Source organism: Leptidea sinapis, chromosome 39 (assembly GCF_905404315.1).
Source record: "Leptidea sinapis chromosome 39, ilLepSina1.1, whole genome shotgun sequence".
Classification (NCBI taxonomy): domain Eukaryota; kingdom Metazoa; phylum Arthropoda; class Insecta; order Lepidoptera; family Pieridae; genus Leptidea; species Leptidea sinapis.
The window spans coordinates 7292813-7318692 of record NC_066303.1 but is presented as its reverse complement, the minus strand read 5'-3'; the positions used below and the strand labels follow the sequence as shown (position 1 = coordinate 7318692).

General features: G+C 33.9%; 1 protein-coding gene across 1 annotated transcript in view; it reads left to right on the top strand.

Moving 5' to 3' along the window:
* Positions 1-9034: 9034 nt before the first annotated feature.
* Positions 9035-25880, top strand: part of LOC126976023 (uncharacterized) — a 152083-nt gene continuing 135237 nt past the window's right edge. Inside the window, exon 1 of the mRNA XM_050824168.1 lies at positions 9035-9052. Within this exon, the coding sequence (XP_050680125.1) occupies positions 9049-9052 (4 nt within the window). The 5' untranslated portion in view covers positions 9035-9048. The remainder of the gene's footprint in view (positions 9053-25880) is intronic.

Genomic DNA, 25880 nt, shown 5'->3' with positions numbered 1-25880 from the left:
GTCGAAAAAATATTTTTTCTTATTGAATCTACCGCTACTTCGTAAAGGGTTGAGCTAATGAGAAGATGTAGCATGAAACTCATTGCCAACTTTTTTATATTATGATTTATATTTTCATCGATTTACAAATCATTTCAATTATAATATAGTAAATTGTTGCAACAAACATACTCAAACGTCAAATAGTCAATGTCTTACACGAGTAAGTCAAAAAAGTAAATGTAAATTATTACAAAAGTCTCTCGTTTCTTTTATCAGTAAATCATTTACAGCACTATTCCACATTCAGAAAAATATGAAGATAAGTTAGTAAAAGTTTTCTTGCATATGCAAGAATATTCTTGGAATTTCCTTTTTTTGTTAAATTTGCCACCGATATCTAGCATTTAAATAACCCAAAGAGAAAGGGTTAAAGTCGGGTTGAGTCCATTTTGAAATTGCCCCTTTGTGGGGCGGGGGCCCCACTTTGGGAAACTCTAGTTTAGATAAAGCCTTTTGCTACTAGGCAATGCATGGAATACAAAATCCATGCGGCCAAAGCCACGACCAGCCGCTTGTATCATATATTTTAATTGCGATTGTGGAGATCAGCTATCACAACACTCGTTCAAATAAAACATCCGAACAATCCAATAATTTTATCATGCAAAATGAGATAAAATCTAGTGAAATTGTCTCTTTGTGAAGGGTGAATTTTCCACACGTAAATTTTTAACGCAGAAACGCATGCTAAACACAATTAGGTTATCAAACCCATTTCATGACACAGTCAACTGTCTAAATTGGGTTATATTATAAAGCAAGGGAATTTTTACTCGCGTGATGCTTTTACAACACACGACAAGACTTGAGACTTTACAACATTGTAGGACGTGAACGATGATTTACGAAAAAAAAAATTATCAATTTAACAACAGATTTCAAAAAAACTATTCCAAAACAATAGATATAATATGCACAAAAAAGTAAGAAAATAGTTTCGTATTTTTAGCAACAATTTTAGTTACAATTATTGTTATTTCCAGAATCAGTGTCCTCTCGCCTTGTCAACCTACCTACAACTATGTATATAGTTACAAAACTACCATGGCTGACACTGACTCCAAAGAAAACTTCTTTTTTGTAGAAGTATCAAAATCGGTCACCCAGTCGAAAGTTCTGAGGTAACAAACATAAAAAAATACCTACGAATTGAGAACCTCCTCCTTTTTTGAAGTCGGTTACTAATGAATGATAACTTGAAATATACTACTCATATATTAAGAAAATGAGTCTATGGAAGAAAATCTTGATAATTTAATAGGCAGAAACGGATTGTTTACCTTAATTATTGGGCTCAAAATTGAGGCCTCTAACACTGTTGTGCCCTTTGCACGAGCTTATGTTTCTAAATTTTGAGAGTTGGTAACTGATGTTATCCCTGAAATTTGGGTGGTAGGATAAGAAATTGGGTGGTTATCACCACCAATGGGGCAATAAATAAGCGCTTAGAAATTTTTAGGCACTTTTTCAGTTTAGGTGGATGATACCGATTCCGTATAAAAAAAATAATGGGTTGTGGTAAATGTTTTATTTAAACAGGAACAGCAGTTGTGAAATTTATACATGTCAATAAATTAATACAAATTAAAAAAAGTAACAGATCTATTTGAATAATATTTTTGTTACTAGGCATAGACGATAACGAACTAGTTTCGGCGTTTAATTAAAATTGTGAACAAAGATAGGGCTACGAGCACGAGAATAGGAATTTTGGTATTAGAAATGTCAAAATTCCTAAAATATCAATAGTTTTCGAGTAAGTAACGAAAAACTAAATGCTTTATTGTTTTCATTATAATTTTCTATTAACAATTGCAAGGTTTTATGTGCTAATTAATACATACTTCGTATACTATTTTCAAGACGTTTTTCCAAAACTAAATGAACCATCGTTCATATTTTTAGGAGCTTTATCAAGAATTAACACGTTTATGAACTTTTTGACTAGCCACTATAACGTAAATAATTAAATTAATCACGCTGTTTATATTATCAGTTAGATTAATCTTGTATCAAAATCCCGATCGTATCGTTCACGTGTCGTGCATCTAAAATGACAGTATTCCGTAAAAGCTTGCCTGTCACATTACGCGTTCCTTGATTTAGTTCGAACGTGGACTCACGCACGTTAAATATATTCATTTTCAGAGCTATTTAACATTATTTATAACACGAACAACCTTAACTCTAACTGGCGCATAACACGAAAATAAATATCTGAGCTGTTACAAATAATTTATTCAGTTTTAATTTTTGAAGTTATTAAGGCTACTATATATACTTCTTAAGGCGCGTTATGAAAAAATGATGAGAGTGAAATAATAAGATGCGCGCGCATCACTGTACCACAAAAATAACAGGGTGAAGTTGGTTCCTTAAATTTTCTGACGTTTGCGACATTCGTTATTTTTTTTGGTTTATTCGTCCATTATAAGGATAGGCAAAGGGTTCAAGCCCATACAGCCGTATTTGTTATTTAATAATAATTTCTCAAAGCCATCGTTGCAAGATTTTTAAAATATCATTCTTTCTACGAACGTAGAATAGTACGAGGAATAAATAATTTTTAGGATTTTTTCTTCGTCAGGCCAAAGAAGTATTACTTCTTGCGTGCACACATAAGTACACACACACACACTTTTTATGTACTATTATTTTTCAACGATACTCTATGAAAGTCAATTATTAACGTGAGTGTGAGTCAGTCACATTACAACAGATGATCACCTGCGCTTATTAGATTATTAATGACTGTCATGTCGCCGGTAGAGTTTCATTGAAATCCCTAAGCTAATCCCATCCATCAAATGTCCAGATCGCACTTAAAACGACGAAATGACATCACATTTCATTATGGCTATCTCTGTCTAATCATAAATATTAAAGTCCTTATGAACTTTTTTGTTATTTGATCGATTGCATTAGTTTTTCATCGTTACTTTTAAATGTGGCTAAAAATGAATTAAAAGCAATTTTTTTTTTATTATAATACCCATTTTGAGAAGCCGCTATGAGTTTTGAATTTTTCAACAATTCTCAGCGGTGCTGCATTGTTATTGATATGACACAAATGAAAACACCTTCTGTGATGAACTAACACCAGGTGACCCGTAATCTCGTTAGTCCTCTTTTTTCCATTAAAATATTATCATAAAAAAGGCAGCCGCAACTTTGATGGACAGGTTAACGAAAATCTCTAAGAAAAAAGCGATTCGCTCGATTCTTTAAAACGTGATTTGACAGATTGACAGATGACGGCTATAATCTTGTAAAAAATGGAAGAAAAATCCACTATTCGCTAGCAACAGTTCGCTTTCAAACTTAGCCGGATCTTACTTCGTGGCCTTATCGTACCTACTAATTCAAACTTATTAGACCAGTGCCGAAGCTTTTGAAAATGATAAAAAGTGAAACAAAATAAGTTGAAAAATTAAATATTTCAATTCAAATAAATTACAGTGTATTTGGAACATAAAAAGATAACTTTTTACAATATTTCGTGAAATTTTTTTTTTTTTGTAAAAGATAAAAATAAAAAACCAAAAACTTGGTTTTTTGCTTTTTTCACATAAACTTTGAGTTATGTGAAAAAAGTGTAAGTACAAAAGTTGTAGATCTCTTTATTTCCTACAACTTTGCCAGTTAACTTTTTGCCATAGGACTTGTAGTTTTGCCGGAAATCGAGATAAACCGTTTTTTACCCTAAAACACCCCCCTTTTCCACTTCCCGACCTCAGATCGCCCGTAATTTATTTTTCCCTTAATTTTTGTTATATTCTCGTCCTTCACCAATGGGTTTCATCCTACTATTATTTTTTTTGGTTTCAAAAATTATCGACCCTGGTCTATATATCAAATCTCACTGCATGTTTCATACTAAATTAAATTTCAACTTTTACCTAGGCAGTCCCGCCTCTTATTACGTAGAATTTACATTCTCTTTGTTAATTGACGCATTTAGTCAGGGTCAAGTAGACCAAGATCTGCCATCAATGATACTACACACTTCGGTCACGGACTAGTAAAAAAATAAGGACTCCGTGTCACCTTACATAACAATGTAGCACCAAAACAAGCCGATAAACGTGTAAATACATAGCCCTACGAACACACTTACACTACTACAGGCCAAGTATTTGTGGCCATATATGATTATTTAAGGGAAAAAAAATTGTGTAACTAGTATCCTCGCGTAACCGCACACACACTAGCATAACGGTGCTTCACTTGCTAATATCACGGCGTGGAGTCCTTCTTTTTTTACTCGTTCGTGGTTGTTATATGATTTAAAAGATTGGCTGGGAGTTTCTTATCGGTTCTTCTCCCCATGTCAAAGCTCCTTTACGAACTGATGTAGCGTCATGACTTAAAAAATATACACTTACACTACTACAGGCCTATGGCGGCCATTATGAGAATTGTCATCGTCTGTGACAGATCAGTTTGCGTCTCAATAAAATATTTTAAAAATGCGTTGTGAAAAAGTGTAAAAATGATAATTTATAAGTATTTGTGGCCATATATGATTATTTAACGGAGAAAAAATTGTGCAACTAGTACCCTCCGATACCTAATATTGAACTTGTATAGGTATTCAAATGATAAATACTAGAACGACAATTTTTATATCAGTTAAAACAAAGATACTGCAAACAAGACATGGGCACAGGAATCAAACCCGCAATCTATTCTTTCAAGGTGTTAATGTTTGTTTATGAAATAATCTGACAATAAGAAATTAAAAAATCGGAGTTCAAAATAATGTTGCTATATAATATTATGAATAATAGAGGGACAAAATTTGTGTAACCAGTATCCCCCGTAACCGCACACACACTAGCATAACGGTGCTTCACTTGCTAATATCACGGCGCGGAGTCCTTCTTTTTATACTCGTCCGTGACGTCAGTATAAAAATATCAATAATACAGGCTTTGGAATCGCTGATGTCAGAGGCGAATCCTTTGGTGATCAATGTAGCTACAATTATTCGTTTTGTGTCGCAAGAAGAACGAGAGATAATTTACTGTTATAAAGACTTAATTTTACACAATTAAAATTTGAAAACAGAATTTTATGAACGATGCGGGATTCGAACCCTCGAACGACCTCCGGCGTTCCGTGCCGGTGCGCTAATAAACTGCGCTAACCGTTCGAGTATCGCCTCGTTACAAAATTCTCTTTGCTTTGTTCAACTCTCAGGTTGTGGCTTTATCTACAGGATCTACTTTACAGTTGATAACCTGCTCAATCCCAATATTTGCATATTGGGAAATTGACTTGAGATGTCGCTCTTGTAAATCTAAACAATATGTTATGTTTTTAAAGTGATAACCCTCACTTCTAGGATTAATACACAAATAAAATTTGATCAGAATTTGAAGTTTCAGATACAAAAAAAATAATAAAGTTATCCAATAATGATAAGAGCTAAACAGCTATCCACGTAAATAAAAAGCAAACATAACGTTTCGAAGTTTCTCGAACACAAAGTTTGAACACATAAAAACGATACGTGAGGGTTAGATGATAGTGAAAATTCAGTTGAGGATTTAATTTCGTTCGTAATCTAAAATACAAAAAAAGAAAGATATAACCACGTGATTAAAGTAATGAAACAAACTTATAATCTAACTAAATGTTTATTTTAAGTGAATATTTTAATATAATAATAAAAAAAAGTATGTGTAAAAAAGTAAAAAGTACCTTTTCGCGCGATTAAAGTAAAACTTAATAATAATTAACTTTAGGAATAATTAATTAAGCTGTATGGGCTCGAACCCTTTGCCTATCCAAAAAATGAAAACGAAAAAAAAAAAACCAAGAACAAATTAAGGAATGTCAGAAAATTTCTGAAAACTTATATATCATTTATTGCAATAGTAGTAATAAATAAACAATACAAAAACACTTTTCAGATTTTTAAAAAATATTACTGAGCGATTTGAAATATTTAAAAAAAAAATTTTTTCAATTGACTTTTGTACTGAGCGTTACTTCTGTCAGAAAAACATCTGAGTTACTCTCAAGTCGCGCCTAAAGAATATTTAGTTCAAAAACATGAAACTCGAATGTTATGTATCTTGTGTGGCCATAACTTACACAGGAATCTTACTGATACAATGACGGATACGGAAACGTCAGAAAGAGAAATTCTTACATAAGCAAAGTAGTGATTAAGTATATCTAAGAAGAAATGGAATTTGAACCAAAATAACTTAGAGCGTGTTACAATTACTGCAAAACAATTTTAGTATAATTATAAAAGGTAACCACTATTTTAACATAGCTAGGATAAAATAATTCAAATTTGTTACTATGGTCAAGTAATTGGAAATTTATGATAATACATTCTATACATTAGGGCTTCCAATCCCGCGGCCTGTATTCAATCTCGGCATTTGCGGGACTACGAATTTTCGGGACGGACTCGGTATTTGCGGGATCCCGCATATTGAAAATATGCACATTTTAAAACAATGAATTTATCAACTTCATAGTTATTTACGTACATATTATTACTATTAAAATGAGATCAAACAAATTAAACTGTTTTTTCACAAAAAAAAAAACAATAACAAATTCTGAATAAAAAGCAAAACAAAACAAATAGTTTTCAAAAAATACACAACGCAGAATTACAAAATCAACCAAAAAAAAAATACACATTTTAAACTGATAAATTATTACTCGATTATTAATTTTTTCAGCTTTTAATATTAACTGAAAATGTTTGCGAAGGAAATACAACATTTCCAAACTGTCGTCTGCCAAACTACTGCGTATTTTATACTCTATTGCCTGGCCAGAAAATGCCCTTTCTGCTTCCACACTTGTGGGCGGTATTCCTTTTGAGGGCATGTACGTGAATGAACCTTTCATTCACGTACACACTCTAAAATGTTTATTCTATTCTAAAAGGATGTATCAAACATCACGAAAATACGAAACAGTTAATAACTTGAGTTATTAAGAATAATAATTCACGCAGATCATCTATTTTGCATCGCATGCTTTTTTTCAGTCCCGCAAATCCCGCGGATCCCGCGCCCATAATCCCGCATCTCGCGGTATTGTAAAATGGTGCGCTACTATACATATAGTAAAAGTTGAAGTTACTATTTAGAACTATTAAAATTACTTTTTTTTTACTGAGAGCAGTAAAATCACAAGATTAAAAAAACTATGAAAAATTATCAAAATCTTACAAATACACACAGTTTTGTCACGGACACTAACAAAATTGCTCACAACGTTTTTATACCAGAAAACCCATTCTTATAATAATGTTTGTTTTGTTGGAATTCATTTCTTATATTTACGATAAGTAGCAGGCACAGCCATCTATTTGGTGGTTAATTCCAGGCTAGTTGTTAAACGCGTATAAGCGATATTAGTGAAAAACAGAACATAATAGTATTTAATATAACACACACAGCAAATTATTATATATGAAATTTTATATACATCTTGGGTAGGAAAGGGCATAGATATTATGTTTTATGTTGTTTATCCGGAACCCGCATTTTTCTTTTACTTACAAGTACTCATATAAAACTAGTAATACCACGCGGTTTCACTCACGTAGACCGACCTCGTAGAAGTGGAAAGTCTATAAGTTTTTTTTGTTAGCATAAAATTTCAATAAGTTATTATTTTAATTAGATTGAAATTTTTTTAAATTCGTTATAATATCGTTTGAACGGAATGTCCGATTTAATAATTTAAGTAGTATTTTTACAGATATTGAAACAGTCCTTAATAAAATATCATTTAATGGGATAAGGATTAAATGAGTTATGAATAAACCGGTTTGATTAATGTCGGCACTTTTATCAACTCTTGAAATGTAAAAATGTAGTTATAGTGACATAACTACAGTAGTTGGACATATGGTATTATAGACTTTTTTGTAGATATTGATACGTTCTATAATATTGTAGATTTTTTGTTCTATCATCGATAGTTTCCGCAGCGCCCGCCTTTACAGTTTTTTTATGACTGTTTTTTTCACACCTTGGGTTATATTATTGCATTTTTATAAGGGATCCCTATTTTTTTTAATGTAATATAGTAAATGTCACTCAGTGAAAATGCAGCTTTCTAATGGTGAGAGAATTTTTGGAATCAGTCCAGTAGTTTTTGTGTGAAAACATTACAAACAAAAACACAAATGTTTCCTATTTATAATATTAGGTTTAGATTTGCAATACTACTAATTCAGTCAACGACACTTCATTACATAGGACAATGAGCGGGCTTGGGGTACTTTTAATTTTTATGATGAAAAAACGTTTACCGGGGCAGCACTTGTTAGACTATTATGTACATTAGCATCGCATAATCTAAGTACACATTTTCATCTATGTCGTGGAAGATCGTGGGTTTTTTTTTTATGAAAATTAGGGGCGGGACGAGCATGACGTTCAGCTGATGGTAATTGATACGCCCTGCCCATACAATGCAATGCCGAAGAATCCTGAAAATTCTTGAAAAACCCAAAAATTCTGACTGGTACTACAATTGCTCCACCTTGAGACTTAAGATGTTAAGTCTCATTTGCCCAGTTATTTCACTACCTACGACGCCCTTCAGACCGACACACAATAATGCTTCCACATTACTGCTTCAAGGCAGAAATAGGCGCCGTTGTGGAGTTTCCAACTCAGAAAAGCACATACATACAGAGACACATAAAATTTCAAAAATCATAAAGTTGGTATAAGTCTTAGATCATATTTTATAAACAAACACAAAAGTCACACAATAAATGTAATTACAGATAGAGGCTTCAGATTAATTATGTAGTTACAGTATAAAAAAATTGAGAAAACCTAACATTACCTAAGAAATGATTATTTTGTCATCGTAGCCCTATTGGGAGTCCCTTGTCGCATACCGCACCTTGAAATGACGAACATTTGTAATAATAGCACCATTTAAATAATAAATACTATTCCATACTGTCATAATTACATTAACCGCTCGTGTATCAACTCGTCAGAAATGGGTGAGTACAAATTATTATCCTATTAATATTATAAATGTGAAAGTTTGCATGTCTGGATGTATGTTTGAACTTCTTTAACGCAAAAACTACTGATTGGATTTTGATGAAACTTTACAATAATATAGCTTACACACCAGAATAACACATAGGCTATTTATTATGTATAAAACTATCGCGTGAATTATACTTTATATGGCAAAACAACGTTTGCCGGGTCAGCTAGTTATATATAAAATATGAATTAGTCGGAAGTTTTAGAGGGATTTAACACAGGAAGTTTTTAAGGTTTCGTAGCCAAATGGCAAAAACGGAACCCTCACAGATTCGTCATGTCTTTCTGTTTGTCGGTCCGTATGTCACAGCCACTTTTTTCCGAAACTATAAGAACTTGTTGAATCTTGGTAAGAAGATGTTATTCTGTGAATCGCATTAAGATTTTCTCACAAAAATAGAAAAATTTTGTTTTGACTTTAATTTGAAAAAGATTTACCGACAAATTGTAATTTTGATTGGTGTAGTTGCAGCTTGTATAAGAGTTTCGGCATTCATACTGAAATACATCATATTTATGTGTCGTTTCTCGTCCGACTTTCCGATTAATACTCGCTTTTGGTCTATTAGTTACCCGTAATACGACATGCATTAACGGCTATGTAATTTCTAGTAAGTTCTTAATTTGAATTTTATGTACTTGTATGTCACTTCTAGTAACTTGACTCAATTGACTTATCATAAAAAATTGAAGGCAAAATAATACTTAACTATCTTATAATATTTATTAAAAATATTTGACGCAACAAAATCATAATTATATAATATATGCCCTATTCAAATAAAACTTAAAGCAAAATATTCGAGTTGATACTCGACACGAAGTCAGAAATAACTAACATCAATACTTAGTTATGCGATCTCTGGCATATAGGCTGGCATGACACCGACTATTGTCTTACGGCCGTTCCCAATATTCAGTCTATCTCCGGTTGTGACCTAATTGAGATAAAAATCGTAACTAACGCTGACTTTACTGTCCCGATAAACTTATCGACGTTGACTCACCTTATCCGTACACGCTGTCTGCCAATGGGAGGACGCATAGCTTACCAGCGATAGAAGTTTGTATGGAAATTGCAATTCACGTGTCCCAATACAAGGCGATAAGAATGACTCATCGGGTATATTGGACAGCTTCAGATTATTGACTGCTAATTACTGACAGTAGAAGGTAGTAATTTATCTCTATCTGTAGATAGTATATTGGGAACGGCAGTTAGTCTCTTTTCGAAATTATGTATTTTATGCGGATGAAATTAATTGCCAAACTAATGCCTAACATGATACTGCTTACAAAGCAAACATGCGATTCCTTCAACAAGGCCATCGCAACATGTTGTAAAATTAATTATTTTTTTCAGCACGAAAACATTATAATTCCACGCCCGAATTTAACTTTAACATGACATACCGTAATCAGCGAAGTGGCCACAGCATTAATTTGACTTCATGATACGCCTATGAATGCTACGTAGGATTTTAATTTGGAAATAAATCCCGTGCCAGAAGCAGGGCGCGGTTAAATGTTGCTGAACTTTGTAATTTCGTAAAAAGCGTTCATTAAGTTTCAAGTGCTTTTAAACTTATTACGAGATCTGTTGTGAAATTGTTGAAATTTTAATTCCGTTGGCCTATCTGTCGCAGGGCTGTTGCTACAACGTAATCTAGTAAATTTATTTATCAGTGTGGGTACCAACTAGTTTCACCAGTGGGAGGCTCCTTTGCACAGGATGCCGGCTAGTTTACTACTACTAGTTTGCTAGTTTACTAGTACTACAACGGCGCCTATTTCTGCCGTGAAGCAGTAAACAATATTGTGTTTCGGTCTGAAGGGCGCCGTAGCTAGTGAAATTACTGGGCAAATGAGACTTAACATCTTATGTCTCAAGGTGAAGAGCGAAATTTTAGTGCCGTTGAGAATTTTTGGGTTTTGCAAGAATTCTTAGCGGCACTGTATTGTTATGGGCAGGGCGTATCAATTACCATCAGCTGAACGTCCTGATCGTGCCTAATTTTCATAAAAAAAAGTTTCGGACCATTCGGAGGTCCTTCATCAGAGTGAGTGTAGTGGGTTCTCGATATCAAGATACGACTCCGGACACTACGAGTCCAAGTCCGCTGTAAGAGACGGGAATCGTTATCGCTAACCCACCACACTCACCCTGATGGAGGACATCCGAATGGTCTGAAACTATTCCTATTACTAAATAAGTAAATAATGTCTCACGACAGTTTTGCTATTGCAGTTTATTATTGCCATAGCGCGTTAGCCACTAACCTCTAGTATATACAACTGGACTGGCAGCTGTCAAAGTGCTTGTGTGCCTGTTTGATATTCGCCATTTTGGCGCTGTTGGCCATGTAGCGAGAGTCTGCGGTACTAATACTAGTGAAGACAATATCAGCAAACATTAATAGATAGTTGGAAACTATTTATAAAACAATGTGTATTTTATTACGTTGATTCTTGAAGTACAAATAACACGGAAAACGAATGAAATTAATTCAAAATGCAAAAATACTTCAGAGTATTTTACGTTCCTTCGCAGCCATTTGTATTTATAAATTAGTTCTCTGGACGCTCGCGAGTGGCGCTTCAAATAGGCACATAAATTTGCTGACAAACATATGGAATAGCCTATTCAGTGGTATTTAAACAGGTCAGTGGCGTCAGCGGACCGACGTACCTCGGACCGACGATGCTACGTCAGCGCGACGTAGCTGTACGCGCGTTGCGATTTAGCAGCGCTAGACTGTATGCGTTCATATTTTTCAATTTTATAGCTACGCTTGACCGACGTCAGCACTGACCGTCGGTCGAGCACTGAATGCAGCAAGTTAACGTTAAATCTTAATAGTGCTAACACCATCAAGCTTAAATCGTGTAAGACATTTAACGTTTGGGTATTTCTGTTGCATCACTTTGCATATATTGTAATAAAATTGATTTGAAAATTGAATTGAAAATAAGAACTTGTTATCATAATCTGTTTTGAGAAGGTTGCTCACCTTAGAATTTCTTGCTCGTTCTTCTCTAAGGAAATCTGTCTTCCGAATGAGCTGCATGAAAAAAATTACATATTTCAAGTGTAATGTGATTTACCTATTATATAAAACATTTTTGATTTGACTTAAAAAAGAGTTTATACAATACGCCCTAAACTTCTCTCCTCTTTCTTCTCGTTGCATTGCAAAACTGCTGCACTTTGTGTTCAGGAGTTATTCGGCATTTGACGGTACATACGTCTCCTTCTCTTTTTAAATACATTAGACATTATAGCATCATCTCAGTAGCTCTGTCTTTCCAACCTAGAACCACATAATACTACGAATTAAAAAATAAAGGGTTACACTCCGGGAATGCCGGTAGAAGTGAAAACTTTAACATTAAATTTGTGTATTTTTGAATAATATAATATAATATAATACGGAAAGGTTAGGCAATAATTTCGCATGAATTGCTTTATTTATCAGTATACAAGTTCAAGCATTTAAGTTGTTAAATATAATATTCACTTATTATGCTATCGTACACAAAAACGACAATTTATATTGCATAAAAAATTTAACACTTCAGAACTATTACAATTATTTTACATTAAAAAGTTTATCTATGAAAAATCAACTTTCATCCATATTTTCGATACGGCTACATAACGATTCTTTCACCATGTTCATTACCAGCAACATCATCGCCAATCTCTTAAACTGATACAATAGGTTTATGGTAGCTGAAGTAAGAAACAATATGCCCTGTGCTTCCACGGGGCGTAAAAAGAATAGGGTAGTCCCAGGCCCAAGGGTTGAAAGAGGTGACTACGGGCTTATTGAGAGTAGGAGAGTCACGCTACCGTCTTTTGACGTCAGCAAAATCGGGCCAGACTCGTCCGGGTTCTCTCTGCATCTTCTACCGTATTTATCACGGGGAGTGCTCAGAGGAGCTGTTCGGGTTGATTCCAGCGGCCGAATTCCACCATCGGACATTACGTGCATAGTACCATCCACATCACATAGACGTCTGGCATTCCACAACCGCGCGTTTTCTTCGAAATTTCTTGCCTCGCACAGCCACTTTGTGGAATCAACTACCGGCAGCGGTCTTCCCGAACAGATACGACTTAGGGACCTTCAAGAAAAAAGGATATTCCTACCTTAAAGGCCGGCAACGCATTTCTTGACCACACCACACCTGTTGTTGCGGATGTCCATGGGCGGTTGCCTCACCTCTCCCCATCCCGTGAGCCTCTTGCCCGTTTGCCCCCTCCCATATAAAAAAAAAACATTGCCGCTATGTTTCGCATAGGTTAGTGTCGAGGACCGGAGCCCTCGGAGACTTATGATTCCTCTGGTGTTGCAAGAGAATGTGGGCGGCGGTGATGACTTAACACCAGGTGACCCGTACGATCGATTGTCCTCCTATTCCATAAAAAAAAAAATCAAAATAATAAGTAACAACGAAATACAAGTATACCTATGGCCTAAGGGAGAAAAAAAAATGAAAAAATATTAATTTCAGAAACAAATATATTACAAACATAATAGTTGATGTGACTTTCTATTAAGTGAGGAACACCTCTGCCAGAAGGCCACGCTTTTCCATATCAATTAATATTAACAGTACCAAAAACTAGGGATCAAAAATTAAGTCTATAAAAATATAATGTAACAAAAGAAAAATATAATATTATTAGAACAGGATGTCTGTGTGGGTCGATGTATTTGTATATGTGTGTGTGTGCGCGCATGTGTGTGTGTGCATGTGTGTGTGTGCATGTGTGTGTGTGCATGTGTGTGTGTGTCATTGTTACTTTTCGTAAAACACTATTTATTGTACTATTAAGGATTAAGTCTCGATTCGATCTCGAGACTTAGTATTATGCATTCTGCTCAGCTTTCCCAACACGTTTTTATATTTAAATAATTGAAATTTAGATTAAAACTCCTTGCCCGACTTGCAAGATGATTAAATTATAACTAGTAAAAATATAAAGAGCTACAGTTTAATTGCGATAAGGCAGCCCCCCCCCCCTACTCCCCCTCTTTCTGTTCTCCACTAACAGCGGGGTAAAATGTTCACTACTTAATGGCAAATATTTAATCTTTTTCATTAAGATATTGATGTTTTCTATAGTACATCGCTACATTATTTTTTTTTAGAAATGGACAAATGTGTGTCTGAAACTCTGACGGTACTGTACTGAAGAAATTATCGAGGAAAATTTATAGTCTAAGAAAACTAAAGATAAATATTTTTTTATTACTTAGTTCTTAAACTGCAATGAATTTTATTTATTTCTTATTTTTAAGTAACACATCAAAAGTTCTTATTATAATTATTTCCTCTTTTATCATGTGTGTTCATATTTTTGGAACGAACTTTTTTTTTTATTAGGGATAGCATAAAGTTAGAAAAAAAGCTGGACCTTTTTCAGAACTAGAAGTTCTGTTGGTGTTTCTTTGGAATGCGAATGATTCGTTTGGCAATCAATCATGCATTTAATCTTATCCAACAAAGAATAAGAATGTGTAAGAAAAAAATTGCAACAAAACATTATCAACAATAAACAAAAAGAGACTCGTTCAGTGGCAAAACGGCATAAAAGGCATTTAATTTCTCAAAATTGATCCCTTTGGAATTCTTTTTGATGTCATTTCTAACAACTACTAGATACTACTACCGTTTCGGAAACAAATGGCGCTCTGAGAGAGAAGAAGCGGCGCAAGAAACTGTCCCAGCATTATTTACAGTCATTTCTATCGCTATAAAATAATCACAATCTATTCCCAGGCTGTCCGATCATTTAGATATTCAGCAGTGGAGTAATAGGATTGACGACAGAGCCATTTTTTTTATAAAAATTTTTGTTGGTATGTGTTTTTTTCATAAAACAATTGTAAATTAACGCGATATAGTAGCGATATCAAAAGAAATTACCTGTTTACACCTGGTAACCCTTATATTGCGGCAGTCTGAGAGCTGACAACCAAATTTCTTTTTTAATTCTTGATAGAATTTGCTTTAAAATTACATACAATTTATTTAAAAACGAATAGGTGCAATTTACATTAGAACTTTAATTGTACTAAAATAAATTACAGGTACTTGTTGCCAATTTTTAATACCGCCAATACATTGCGTATCAGCGATAGGTTGTCTTTACTACCGAAACGTTCATATAAAATTAGTTTTATCAAAAAAACACCTACCTGCAGAATCGAGCGGTGGGATCTTGTACTATTATGTTCTTATTTTTTTACAAATTTCTAAGTGATTAAAATACAAATCTTGACACTCTAATCAACTAATACTGCCTTTACTAGCTGGTTATATTATTATCTACGGACCTGACGTCGATGACGTCACATCGTTGCTTTGGTACACCAAGGCACCGTAACAATGCATACAAATCTGCAATGTGCAAGAAATAAAGTGGAGTTGTGCAAAATCGCGAAGATTGACGACGAGATTGGGAAGGCATATAAGCTTATATCGCGGTATTAAAAGCGTAAAAAAGGGGTGGCGTAGCCATAATAGCAAAATGATAAAAAAATTAACGCCGTGGCCTTCACATAAAATAATTCGTTTTATAAAAAAAACACGTACCTACAGAATCGAGCGGTGGGATCTTGTACTATTTTGTTCTTATTTTTCTACAAATTTATTAGCGATTAAAATACAAACTTTGACGCACTAATCAACTAAAACTACCTTTACTAGCTGGTTATATTATCTATGGACCTGACGTCGATGACGTCACATCGTTGCTTTGGTACGGTGTGCAAAACAAGCATCACTAGGATATTTTTATAAATAAATAAACTACGATTTAATTTTGTATTATTGATTGATGTGAAGGTGTTGTGTTGTGGTGCTGGTTATTAAAGAACCTGTGTTAAGTAAAAAAAGCATTTATTTTTCTGTCAGAACTATTATAGCGAAACAGAACGGCAGAAACTACAGAAATCAAAGGAGTGAATATCACGTAACATAGAACGGTAATGATACTGCAAACCGTACTGACGCAACAGGACTACTGCGTGGGGGTGATGGGGGAAGGAGGAGGGTGGGGGGACTTTACGTTCCAGCGAGGTCCAGAGATATTGTGGCCGTGTAGTAAATGGTCAAAATGAAATGGCTATCTTCAATAAAAGTAAACAATTTGATATGTTTTTTAAAGTGATTATTTCTAGAATTAATTACAAAAATAAAACTGAAAACAATATTTTATGAACGATGTGGGATTCGAAACCGAGACTTCTCGCGTACCGTGCGAGCGCTCTTTCAAACTGAGCCATCCGTTAAAGTGACATATCGTTGATAAAATCCTGTATGCTTTGTTCAACTCTCAGGTTGTGGCTTTTGTTTAGATTTACAAGAGTGACATCTCAAATCAATTTCCTAATATGCAAATATTGGGGTTGAGCAGATTATCAACTGTAAAGTAGATCCTGTATATGAAGCCACAACCTGAGACTTGCTAAAGCATACAAGATTTTATCAACGATACGTCACTCGAACGCTTCGCTCAGTTGGAAAGAGCGCTCGCACAGAAAGCGAGAGGTCGCGAGTTCGCGCCCCGCATCGTTCATGAAATTTTGTTTTCAGTTTTACTCGTGTACTAAATGTGAATACCACCTTAATAATAGCAAAGTTATTGTGATTTCCTCATTAAAAATTCCGTATTAAAAACTGCATTCACAGATGAAAATTAGTGCATAAAAAGGTATCAAAAACTCTTTCGTCATTCAGTTCAGATGCCGTGCAAATAGGACTTTTATATCTTAGTAGCATTATGTGCAATGCAGTGCTGTATATCGCCATATTTTTCCCTCGTAAGTTTGTCATTCATTCACTCGATAGTCTTGCCAACGCAGCAGACCTTTCTACATATTCACAATATCTCAACCGCTTCCATTCAGAACAAACATACCTTGAAGAATGACTCATTGCTACTTAGAAGCCATAGTTTTACAATTCTTGGTTTAATGAAAAGGTTTAATTAAACAACTGAGTCTACGACTCTAGTCATAATTGAGCATCTTTGCGTTACGTTGTTTCTAACATTCACTAGACGTTTTTAGGGTTCCCTAGCCAAATGGCAAAAAACGGACCCTTTATGGATTCTTCATGTCTGTCTGTCGGTCCGTCCGTATGTCACAACCACTTTGTTCCGAAACAATAAGAACTATACTGTTGAAACTTGGTAAGTAGATGTATTCTGTGAACCGCATTAACATTAACACTAAAAAAGAAAAAAAAAAGAATAACTTCTGGAGGTTCTAACTGAAACTCAAAATTTATTTTTTCATCAAAACCCGGTGTGCGGTGTCTATAGATAGGTCTTCAAAAATGATATCGAGGTTTCTAATATCATTTTTTTCTTAACTGAATAGTTTACGTGAGAGACACTTCTAAAATGGTAAAATGTGTCCCCCCCTGCAACTACTAAAATAAGAGAATGATAAAACTAAAAAAATATGATGTACATTACCATGCATTCCACGAAAATTGGTTTGAACGAGATCTAGTAAGTAGTTTTGCTCCTGTATGCTCTCTTGCAATAATAAATCTATATAAGAAAGTAATAGAAGTGCTAATTCCTTGCAGGGACCACTGTTGCAATAATATTGCTTTACATTACCTTGCTACGCACGTCATAAATCCTAAACCACAATTTACCTTTCATTCAACCGACTCAAATATTATTATTAAAGAACAATCAAGAAAGAAAAATCCTTCATGGGCGAGTCCGACTCACACTTGGCCGCTTTTTCTTAAATCTTTAGCATAATATTTCAGTAACATATTCTTTGCGTCCTTTTAACCACACGATCGCGACGTCAAAAATAACACAAGATCACATGTCTAATCATGAATAATGGAAGAAGGTTGAGTACAAAATAAATCAAATAACAACTTAACGGTAGAAAATCAAACGAATCAAACTATTTATGTAGCCAATCATTTTTAAGAACAACGAAAACAGCTAATAAGGGGGCTGTCGAACCCAATAGAACCATCAAAATATCAGAATAAACAAAGAGAATCGTTGTTTATTTAGGTTACTACGAAAACGGTAAACGAGAGGTTTATGGCATTGACAAGCGTGTTTTTAACCGCTGGGTGATAATTTTATCTGATACTAGCTGACCCAGCAAACGTTGTATTGCCAATATTAAAATCGCGATACAAAAGTAACTGTTGCTCGTATGTATGTGAAAATTTGAAGTTGTATGTATTTTTAATGCAGACTCATAATCAAACAAATTAAAAAAAAAATGTCAAAAAAATTAAAAAATTAAAATTGGCGTGGACCATCCTTAACATGTAGGGGGATGAAAAATGGATGTTGTCCGATTCTCAGACCTACCCAATATGCACTCAAAATTTCATGAGAATCAGTCAAGCTGTTTCGAAGGAGTTTAACTACAAACACCGCGACATGAGAATTTATGTTTCTATAGAGATTCTATGTTTAGTAATATGGTTTTAGTCGTAACACACCGCAAAGGTGCTATGATATAATATACTATAATAATTCAAGTCCACTCTTTATTTTAGATTATATTATTTTATAGCAAAAGCAAATGATCAAGTGCAATATTGTATAAATTGTATTTTTAAAGTTGGTACCGCAGGATAAAATTTTAGGAGAGATACTTGTCATCTTTCTTAGAACAACACTAGCTTTCAAAGCAGTGGTAGTGCTTTCATTGACATTCAGAATAATTAAAAAAAAAATATACATCGCCCCACAAAAGACTTACTAACTCGACTTAGCCGAGTAGTAGGCATCATAAGTTTATGTCTGTTCCTGGCGTTAACATTATGGTTATGACAGTTTCTGGCAAATTCACTTATGTGCCTATGAACATACATTACATTATCAAGAATATATTTAGAAGTAACAGTCAAGATGTTAATTTCTTTGAATTTTGCTCTCAATGATTCATTAGGACATGGGTTATAAATAGCGCTGGAATAGTTAGCGATGGAATTTTTTATGTTACTGTGATGTTACTATACACGAATCTTCTTCGGAGGTTTCTTGTAAAATTTTAATTTTTTATTATTCTAAAACACTTAACAATTTTTACTTAATTAGAAAAGTCGCTTTATCGACTTAAATTAGCAATAAAAAGGGATTTTTTGTAAAGACACCCGTAAGGCACTATGATATGGGCTATATGGAAGTATGTCATTTTTAATTTTGTTGAAATTTATATTCTTAGGTCTGGTTAGAAATAAAGACGATGAAGCATCCTAGGTTTTACTTTCTTTTAACACATTTACGTAAAAGTCGTTGGAACACAAATATCTTCTTTGCGTATCAAGTGAGTCATTGATTTGTATTTTTTGTGATATCATTTTCGATCGCTTTATAATAATAATTGTAACAAAATTGTCAAAGCGTTATCACGCTTAGCTAACGCTCTACAAACGTTCGTTCACTTTGATCAAATTGAACTTATTGATGACCGAGATATTAACGTAGACACGAACAAACATACTTCAACGCAACAAACAAAGCCTTTGCGATGTCTTGTCATTTATAACCATGTTTTTTACTTCTTTGTTTTGTTAAATATTTACTCAACTTTCAAGATTTCTTGTTTACCAATGAAATAAAAAGCGATAAAATAAAAAGTTACCGATTTTATTACGTTTACTTTATATTTATTTCATTTCAATAATATTACAGATCTGAATCATAGTATATGGATTGGAATCACAACTTCACATACCACGTGTGTCACGTGACAGAACAGAGAAACACTCTAATGCAGGCATTATGGCGTTCCAATCGCCTATTATAGTAGGAGAGCTGGCACAAATTTTGGGTTGGTATTTGAGGCAAGCCGAAAACTTGTTCCATACCTCTCCTATTATACCCTAACTCTGAGCTGCAGACCTGGCTGGTGAGAAGCGAGGCTAAATGAACCCCTAAAGTTTTAAAAATATCAATTTTATTTTTACAAAAATATGTTAGAGGCAATATGCAATTTTTATGTGTTGTAGTTTTTTTTTTAAGTTTAAAGAATATAACAAAAAATAAGGCAGACGATTTAGTGTAGTTAATAATTTTTTGGAAAAAATATAAAAAATGTATTTGAAAACTACGATATATAAAAATTGCATATTGCCTCTAAAATATTTCTCCGAAAATATTTTAGAGGCACCAGTCAGGTCTGCAGAGGTCTGCGAGGAGGGGTAGGTATAAAAGGAGAGGTATGGAACAAGTTTTCAGTTTGCCTCAAATACCCATCCAAAAATTGGTGCCAGCTCTCGGACCGTCCGAGCGACGTTGTATGTTGTATACATGAAATTATATTCATATTATTCATTCAAATTAACACCTTGTTTCGTGGTAGTAATGTTAAAAGTCTATTGTATACGCTCATTAGACGGCAATGCGAACACAAGGCATGAACGATATGATTAAACAATTGAAATGTAATTATTTATCAAAATCATTGAAAACGTCAAGGTAGTTTAACAACTTTGTTAATTTATAGAGGCACTTACCTGCAATACAACCCTCTATATTTTTTAAGTTATAATTATAAAAACATCTTATCATAATAACAATAAACTATATCTTGTAACTTGGACCACCGCCTTAAAAACCGGAAAGCAGCAATGAGCAAATTCGTCTCTATAGTAATAGTAGATTTCTGCCTCAACACCTACCTGGTTACAGAGTGCAAGAGCGTAGTTGAATGAGGGGCACAGATCTTTCGATCTCCAGCATCGCTCCCAAGTGTATATTTAAACAAAAGAAGGACAAATTGAAACAATTATAAAGTACAATAATATTAAAAAAACACGAGTTTTATGAGTTTTTATTTGTTTTTGTGTTTGTTCTCACTAAGTTAAGAAACACTGCTGCATTTTATATACCAGTGCGAGGATCCTTTGTAAAGGATGCCGGCTAGATTATTGGTACCACAACGGTGCCTATTTCTACCGTGAAGCAGTAATGTAAACATTATTGTGTTTCAGTTTAAAGGGCGCCGTAGCTAGTGAAATTACTAGGCAAATGAGACTTAACATCTTATGTCTCAAGGTGACGAGCGCAATTGTTGTGCCGCCAAGAATATTTGGCGTTTTTCAAGAATAGTAAGCGTCACTGCATTGGCCAGGGCGTATCAATTACCTTCGGCTGAACGTCCTGCTCGTCTCGTCCCTTATTGTCATAAAAAAATATAAATTACAAATAAATTTAAAAAAATACATAAGTTTAAACAATTAACCCACTTGTTACTACATCCCTTTTTACGGAACACCTCACGAAAACAATTCTTACATGGATTGAAGGTAGTTTAGGATTTATTTTTGGTTACTGATCTGCTGATTAAGTATCTAGCATTGCATTGAATGTGATTTCAGTGTATTCAAAATGTGCTTATTGTGTGTGTTGTTTAATGGTTTTATGAAAAATAATTACGATGAATCGTTAAGGATAATTTTAATATTAATATTTATTTAATTAAATTAAATTCCAATTAATTGTGACTTTAGTATATTCAAAAACAATTTAAAACAAGCTTTGGTATGAAAATCTTTATTTTTGATCACGGACTAGTAAAAAAAGAAGGACTCCGCGCCGTGGTATTGGCAAGTGAAGCACCTTTATGCTAGTGTGTGTGAGGTTACGGGGTTACCTTAAATTATCATATATCCACAAATACTTTTATATTAATGTTTTTACACTTTTTCACAACGCACGACGGCATTTCTAAATTATTATTATTTTATTGCGACGTAAACGGCTTGTATTAGTGTAAGTATGCGTGGGGCTATGTATTTACACGTTTACTGACATGTTTTGGTGCCTCACTGTTATGTAAGATGACTCGGAGTCCTTTTTTTTTTCTCGTTCGTGCTTTTGATATGTTTTTTATCACTTTAAAATAGTGTTATTTAAACAAACAGTAGTATTATCCGCTACTAATGTTACACAAAATATTTTGTATTATTCTTTCACACCACGCTCACGGTCATTAAGTTTGTATGAAATTATCGAGCAGTTGGAAAGAATTTCTGATACATTCTGAGATCACAATTTTTCCGCCGGAAAATTGTGATATATGAGAGGTAACCGGTGAAGATTCTGGTGATGAAAATCATGTCACATTGTCGAATTTACCTGGGTCACTACCCGTGTCTGCTTTTCCACCACCATTACCACGACTAGATTTCCGCTCCAAAAGCCAAGAATTACTTGTGGGTCAAAAGAGATATACACCCTGAACAATTTGGTTGGAATGATAAAACTGTGTCATCATCATGTTCCTCACAAAAAAAACTCTTTTTATTACTTCAATTTGTTTTTTGATGATGAGGTTCTAAATGTTTTTGATGTACACAAACCTATTTTCATCTCAAAGTAACAAGTAAGGTAATATTACAATGGATGAAATGATTTGTTTTTGTTCAGTGTCCTACTTTAGAGTGGTTATATTCTAGGCCCTAGAATTTTCGTGTATAGCGAAGACAGCTTCTGACTGCAATTTTAATATTGTTTATCAGCCTCTATATAGGGACAGGTTAACTTTTATTATGTGAAATCTGCATTGCTGTGATAACACCAACCATCAGATAGGTGAAATTAATGCCAAGTATAAAATTGCCAAGATAAGACCTCTTGTAAGATCACTTAATTCAAAGTTCATGCACCTTTTGTGCAAAATTGTCCACTAACTTCTTACAAAGGTACGAAGAAGACGAAAATCGAAGTCTCTGATATGTGTAAAGTAGATCCAACACACAAAATCATAAGCTTTTCCCAGGAAAAAAAATATGAGCGATGTTGATTGCTTAGAGCAGAATAATGGCCTCTATCTGAACATATATTTGAGACAAGAAGTGGTATACCTCATTGATATGCCATGCATTGGATATGTCATATGATACAAATGATTTGAGTTTTCTTTAGTGTTGATTCCGCCAATATTTGTCTTTAAACAATTCGACACGTGTTTCGCCTCTACACGAGGCATCCTCAGGACGTGTTGTCTCGCCAAAATCTGGCACGAGACTCAATGAGGATGCCTCGTGTAGAGGCGAAATACGTGTCGAATTGTTTAAAGACAAATATTGGAGGAATCAACACTAAAGAAAACTCAAATCATTTGTATAATTATGGATTTCCGCAAAGTAACGCCTACTTCAATAAATTTTTCTATGTCATATGACCTTACAAAACGTGTGGCAAATATATAAAATAATCGTGAAAAGTTATATCACTAGACTTTTCGACGGTGCGTGGCTGTGGATTTTTGGGAAGCTATAAAAAGCCTCACAGTCATGCCCGCAGTTCAACTATAATGCGTAAAGAATCTCGTAACGACAATAAGAGTCACTTGATATATAAGGAGAAACAGACAAGATGCATTGTTTTCCATAAAAATGCTAAATATTTCTACCTAAAGTGAAAGGTCACATTGCATGCTAAAGATTGTTTTTTGTCCTATGATACAGTGGACTAAACCTATACATAAGAAATCAAATGTATTTTTGATTTAAAAAATATGTTGTATTATACAAGATCTTTTATTCTTATTCTTTTAATGAATCATCCATAACAATACTCATATAGTAACAACAGTAACTCATTTTACTACTGTTCCATAAAAAGAACACCACACCCCCCTTTTCCTGGGAGAGTAGGATTTCTTTCAATATTTTTTATAGGTTTTTTCCCCATAACTATACACTTTAGAGAAAATGAAAAAGATCTCGCACACTTTCCATCTCCCGTAATATCCGGGTTAATATGTCCACGCAGATGAAGTGGCGGGGAAAAGCTCGTATTTGAGAAAAACAATACTATTATATCTTCATAAAATATAAAATCTACAACTAGCCAATAAATTAATACTTTTATCGTCTACTTGATCTAACTAAATGATTTGCAATACAAGTATTATATTTATTAATCATATCATCTTTAATATTATAACTAAGTTAATGTAATAATAAAAGGTATTTCCTGAAATAGTGAATCTCTCGGTAATTACGAAACCTGATTTTCAGTCTACGGATGATTTTCCTCGAGTCCTCATTCAGTTCCCCTGGAGTTTTCAAAGGGATCGCATGTGCCTTGGTACTGTATTTCGCCGCGATGTTTTGTGAATAAGATCGTAACGCGTGTGTGCAAAATGTTATCTCAGTTTTTGGCCGTATTACTTCTGCCATTTTTAATTAGAGGTAAGGCTTTTAATTATAAACATGAGTTTTATAACGCGTTATTTTTGATTACTGTTATTAATGTTTATATTTTGCCGTTTTCCGGTAATTACCAGGGATGTTTTTTGTGTGTTGTGATTTCAAATGAAACTATTTATTATTGAATTTATAATTTAATCATGTTTGTGTATTGATTAAGAGTTTGGATTGTAGTTTAAAAAGAGTAAAAAGGCATAACAGGCATTTATTTTCTCAAAAATGATTCCTTTATAATTAGTTTTGATGTGATTTCTAATATACTAGATACTACTACCGCTTCGGATACAAATGGCGCTCTGAGAGAAAAGAAGTGCAACAAACTCTCCCAGCATTCTTTTCATTTCAAGCAAATATTTGTTTGTAATATCTGAAATTGTGCTCTTTATATTGTTGGGAAGAACTTTTATAATTTGTCGGGTTCATTGAGAATACTTATGTGAAAGAAGTAATTTTTTTTTATGAAGAGGTCGAGAAACGCGCGTACAGGTTAGGTGATGTTAAGGGATCACCGCTGCCCACATTCACTTGCAACACCAGAGGAAACAGAAGAGTTTCTGGCCTTTTAGAAAGGTATCCGCGCTTTTTTTTAAGGTTCCCATGTCGTATCGTCCTGGAAACACTACACAAGGAAGCTCATTCCACAGCTTGGTTGTACCTGGAAGAAGACTCCTTGAAAATCGCACACAGGAACGCCACACATCCAGATGGTGGGGATGATATTATTATTTGTGGCGAGTCGTGCGAAAGTGGAATTTGGCGGCAGGAATCACATTAAACATTATTTTAAGATAATAAATTATAATTCCGTTGAACAAAAAACAAATAAATTATTTAAAAGATTGTTTTCAATTTTTGCCAATTTGGCTTTTGGCAATGTAGGTTAAATATTTTATTTTTAGATAAACTGTTTTCATTTCTGCTAAATCTAGCTTGTTTAATCTTAACAAAATCTCAGGATATTACAAAAACAATTTTTTTTCAACCGACTTCAATTTTTTTTTAATTTGGCGGAGTGGTATAGAATGAATGCCTCTAAGTTTGAAAAAATTTCGCAAATTATATAAGGTTTGTTTTTTTTTTTTTTTTTCAAAAATAAGACAAGAACTTCTACAACAAATATTATTTCATTATACGGAAGTAATGATCAGTATTTCTCGTGTTGACAGAATAATATTAAGACACCATTCGTACTTGGCTTTATTGGAAGTATCGTGAGACGTACCTACTCTTTCTATAATTATGAACAATAACGTTCTATAGAACGTTATTGCATATGAAATATAGAGAATATAATATTCACTGTAAAACTTTATAAGTTACTAACTGACACTGCAAACTTTGTATTGCCATATAAAGGAATTAAAACAATTTTGGGGTATAAAAAGTAGATGCAACCGATTCTCAGACCTACTTATCCTACATTTATCGTACTACAATAATTGTATTCGATGGCCATCTTGCAACCCTATAGCGGATTTGTGGATGAAACAGAATAATATAAAAATCGCGATACAAAACTAGTTGTACATCGTAGAAGGGCGA